Raw genomic sequence first — 4,808 nt, 5'->3', positions numbered from 1 at the left:
TTTTTTTGTTTTTAATGGTTACTTCTTTTTTTTAATATTGTATTTATGAATTCGGTTTATATTTTCAATATATACAATTATGTTTATATTTTTCACAATTATATTGTCTTGTACCCTCACTCACACACACACAAGGGCGCACAAGATTGTAAACATATATCCCATGGTTTCTCTATTGATACAAAAAAAAATGAAAACTATCACTTTACTCATTCGAAGTTAGATCCGTTATGTATAATTGCCCTCTTCATTTTACTTTCACCATATATATATATATATATATATATATATATATATATATATATATATATATATGAATTATGACAATAACATATGTTTAGTTTGAAGAGGGTGTTTTAAAGTAATTTTACGCTGCCATCTTGCTATAGCTTTCAATACTTGTTGAAATGTATTTTTTGGTCCCATCATGTTTGATGCTTGGTTTGAAAGAGGGTGTTTCATGAATATTTCGTGCTGAACTCAAAAAAAGGAATGAAAATTGTAGTCAGCCCCCTTTAACGAAGAGATATCGCATTGATATCATCTTTGATTCTTTAACATTTCGATATTATTTGCTAACGCAATTGAGGCTTTCCGGCAAGATTATGCTTCTCGTTGGTATTTGTACATCTACAATCCTTGTTTGCCTTCTTGAGCTAAACGTTTTGGAAATTTCTTTCTCAAAACAAAACCATTCTCTCTCTTTTTACGCTAATCCATCGTAATTACAATAGCAAAAATCCTTCACTACCACCACCGCGACCACGAGAGTATGGGCTTTGTAGGACCTAAAAATGTCAAATCACTGAAAACTTTGTATTATTTGCAATTCCCAGTCTAAATTAAGTTACGTGACTGACCCCTTCAAAGGGCCATAAATTTAGTCTTGGGTTCAAACCAAAATCATATTTCATGCGTACTCTTTTTTTTTTTGGGTAAAGAATATTTCGTGCATGAACTTAGAAGCTTCTTTGGTGTAATATTCTTTGTTTAATAATGTTAGTTCATCTGTTTACTTGTTTGGTTTAATGGAGATCGATGGTCTCAAACATTGAAAGTATCATATTCTTTATTTTTACTTCTTTTTTTTAAAATTAAAAGGGTAAGAGGAACAATTAACTGTGGTTGCCTTATCTCGGAGATATCATAGCCAATAGCTTCTAAACAAGAATAAGAGGCAAAAGAGGCACTCCAATTAAGTTCAAGCCATAATTTGACCTCATCAACTCCACCTAAAAAACCTAGTATTCAAGCAATGGGAGGCAAAAAATTTATGTTGAATTAAACCCCGGTCATCACCCCCAAAGCTTTGATAATTTCTTGATCAATAATAAGAACTGATCTCATACTGCAACCGCCGTTATTTACTATACTAAAATAGTGGTATTGCCATATTATTTTTCATTTACACTTCTCTTTGATTGTAGGAATGCTAGATTTCGTTTGTTTTAACTGAAAATCCTAACGTATTTTTTTCCTCTCATTTTATCTATAACTTTTTGAATCTCTTTTTTTGTTTTTTAGTAGTTAATTAAACTTATACACAAGTTGTATTTTCTAAACAACTTAGACCAATTAAAATAAACTCATCGAAACACAAGTTTGAAACGCAATAGCAAAGGAAGAAATTGAGATACCAATACTAGCATTCAAATTAAGCCCCTCTAATATTAGAACCTTTTCAGAACACATTTGATTTAACAAACTAATTTAATATCCCGTAGATCAACACTTTTCAGAACATATTGATTTAACAAACTAATATCCCGTTTATCAACCCTGTGTGTTCATCACAATCTCCCATCCTCTCTTAATCTATCCCACATTAGTTAATTGGCATTAGAATTAGTATTTAGGAGACAGCTAAGAGTTTCTGCTCCATGAAGACTGATAGCTTGCATAAGTACCACTCTCTTATGGGGTTTAATTTATAGATTAAGTAAACTTATTTTCTTAGATATTATTTTTAAAGCTTTATTTTTTTTCCTTAAATACAGCTTAACCAAGTCCAACTTATTTTTTTACTGTTATCAAAGGGGCACTGAAGAGGAACCTACCCTTATGAGCTAGCAACAGACATCAGCCATGTTCTAGATGATTTGGATGTAAACTAGCAATAGCAACAGTTACAAGATACAATTAGTGTTTTGTGTAATATTGTCATCGATGATGGGTTGTGTACTTGTGTTGATGACGAAAGGGAATGACTCCAGAAACTTATAAGGTTTGAAAAGACCTATAACCACCCATATCTCTCTAGCTGAACCTGCACACCACTTGTAAAAGAAACTTCTTTGAATTAATATTACATGCTTCTCCACATATGCCAAATTGACCGAGTCTTCTTTCTCAGTATTTTTTTACGTGTCAAATTAGTATGGATGTATGTTAGTAGGCTATTTTAGAAAACCTTTTAAGGAAAAATAAAAAAGTAATTAATCTTTTTATGGTTTTTTCAATTTTTCATAAAAGCTTTTTTTAAATCAATGATTAATGTATACCTAAAGGCATAAGTTAATTGGACCAAATTATGATTATCTCTTGAAAAATCTTATTTAATACATATCTTATACATATTTATTATGATTTATAAATTAAAATTAAATTAAAATGATTAAGAGCTAAATATGAGGTGGATCAACAAAAATATAGACTATTCAGACAAACCTTCTCTTCTTTGGAGATCCTTTGTGTTGGTGTCTCTAGATGCCCTTATCAATCGTCTAGAAGAAATCGACAGGACAAGGCAACTATTAATTAGGTTTTTTTAAATAAAATAAAATAAAATAAAACCTGTGAAACCCAAAAATGTCGCTTTATATAGACTCCAAACAAAAAGGCTTAAATAGTGAAATACATTCCAAGACACACTCTCTACAACCCATTATCTCTCTTTCTGTCTCTGTGTCTCACTAGTATTTATAAACTGGTCCTACTGATCTCTTTCCCATCTACAACCACAAGAAACTCCTGAAACATTCTTCTCCATTTCCATCTTAAAATTATGGGAGATCTTCCTAACAACCCTGATCTTCAAAACCCAGAAGAGTTCCAACAACAGCAACAACAACAAGAGCAAGAAGAAGCAGAAGAGGCACTCTCTCTTTGTGACCTTCCACTCAGCCTCAACAACAAAGAAAATATTATTTTCGACAACAACAACAACAACCACAACGACAACAGCAATGATTCCATGGACTTCTTTGAGTTCTTCAGCGATCTCAGCTACTCTGAAAATATGTGTTCAGCTGAAGACATCATCTTCTGCGGAAAACTCATTCCTTTCAAAGAACAACAATTCTCTCATCCCACTCCTCAAACACCAACCAAACAAACCTCTCTTCGACGAAGATCCGAGTCTTTATCAAAGCTACAAAGCCCCGTAACTCGATCAAACAGTATTAACACCAAGCTCATGAGGAACAGTCGGTCTTTAGATTATAGAAAACTCAACCCAGTTTCAAACTCACCACCAGAAACCATAGAAAGAAACTCTTCGGTTAGGAGCGTTGGAAGTAAGTCAGAGATAGCTCTGAAGAAAGCGGCATCGTCAAGGCCTCGTTGGTACTTTTTCATGTTTGGAATGGTAAAGTTTCCTACAGAGATGGAGCTTAGTGACATTAAGAACCGCCAGGTTCGCCGGAACCAACCACAATCAATGATTTTTCCAGTAAACCGGAACTCCGGTAAGGGATCTGGGTCTTGGAAGTTGCTCAAAGCTTTGAGCTGCAAAGACCATGCTAGTGTGGCTGTAACGGCGTCGTTTTGCGTTCCACGAGTTTGAGCTCTTCAAAAAATTAGTCAGTATATTTGAAGAACACTAATATGGTACTTTCTTCTCTCGTATGGATGGTAATTAGTAAAATTAACTATCCAGAGAAGAAGTATCACATTAGTGGATTTTTAGACTACTGAACAATTACTCGAGCGTGATAATAATTTTTTGGACGTTTTTACCCTTGTGGGTTTGGATATATGCATGGCATGGGTGTTTAGGTAAACGTGGTACCAGCTGCAGGTGCCTTAGAGGTGAGGGTAATATAATTAAGACTTTACGTAGAAGAAAAGATAGTGTACAGTGCCGGATCTTGGTCGATGATAGTACCCAGAATATGATTTTATTTATTTTCTTTTTCTTTTTCTTTTTTGGATTGTTAGGTGGTGCCATGGTGAGCATCGAAATGAATGAAAATCATGAGAATCCCTACAGTGACATATAAATCATAGTATTGTAATTAATTATTTTTATGATCCAATACAATTTTCAGTTTTGGGATTTCTGATTTCGTATTTATTATTCGTTATCTTGTAGTGGTTGTGGATGGAATTATTGAATAGAATCAGATTCTACACTAAAAACAAAAATTGTACGTTGTTATCTCCACCTTTTAATTCTTGAGCAAATGACAAAAAGATTTCAATTGGTGCATTTTTTTTTTTGATAAGTCAATTGGTGCATCTTTGTTTGCTCTTTTGTTTTATTATATGTTTCATTCCAATCTTTCTTTTCTTTTCTTTTTAAAATTTTTTGTTCTATATATAATTAATGATAACGAAATAATCGGTTTTAACTATCCAGAAGAAAAAGACATGAAACTATAAAATGATCTTGCTTGAGAATATTGGCATTTTCTTACCTAAGAGGAGTACATCCTAAGGTAAATATGGTTCGGGGTATTAATCACCCTATGTAAAATTGAAAATCACTCATGATTCATGAAGGTGATGGAATGAAAGAGAAATTCATTTAGTTTATACATATGCGTATCTGCAAATGTCCTTTAAGATCTTACCCACAAAAACACCTA

General features: G+C 33.0%; 1 protein-coding gene across 1 annotated transcript; it reads left to right on the top strand.

Moving 5' to 3' along the window:
• Positions 1-3,193: 3,193 nt before the first annotated feature.
• Positions 3,194-3,784, top strand: LOC142636166 (uncharacterized). Its single transcript, XM_075810283.1, has one exon. The coding sequence runs from the start codon at positions 3,194-3,196 to the stop codon at positions 3,782-3,784; it is 591 nt and encodes a 196-aa protein (XP_075666398.1).
• Positions 3,785-4,808: the final 1,024 nt, after the last annotated feature.

Source organism: Castanea sativa, chromosome 1 (assembly GCF_040712315.1).
Source record: "Castanea sativa cultivar Marrone di Chiusa Pesio chromosome 1, ASM4071231v1".
NCBI lineage: Eukaryota > Viridiplantae > Streptophyta > Magnoliopsida > Fagales > Fagaceae > Castanea > Castanea sativa.
Note: the sequence above shows the minus strand (reverse complement) of the source record. Positions and strands in the feature narration are given on the sequence as shown.

Excerpts from the sequence above, each read along its gene's own strand:
- LOC142636166 (XM_075810283.1), top strand. The coding sequence starts at position 3,194 with ATGGACTTCTTTGAGTTCTTCAGCGATCTCAGCTACTCTGAAAATATG.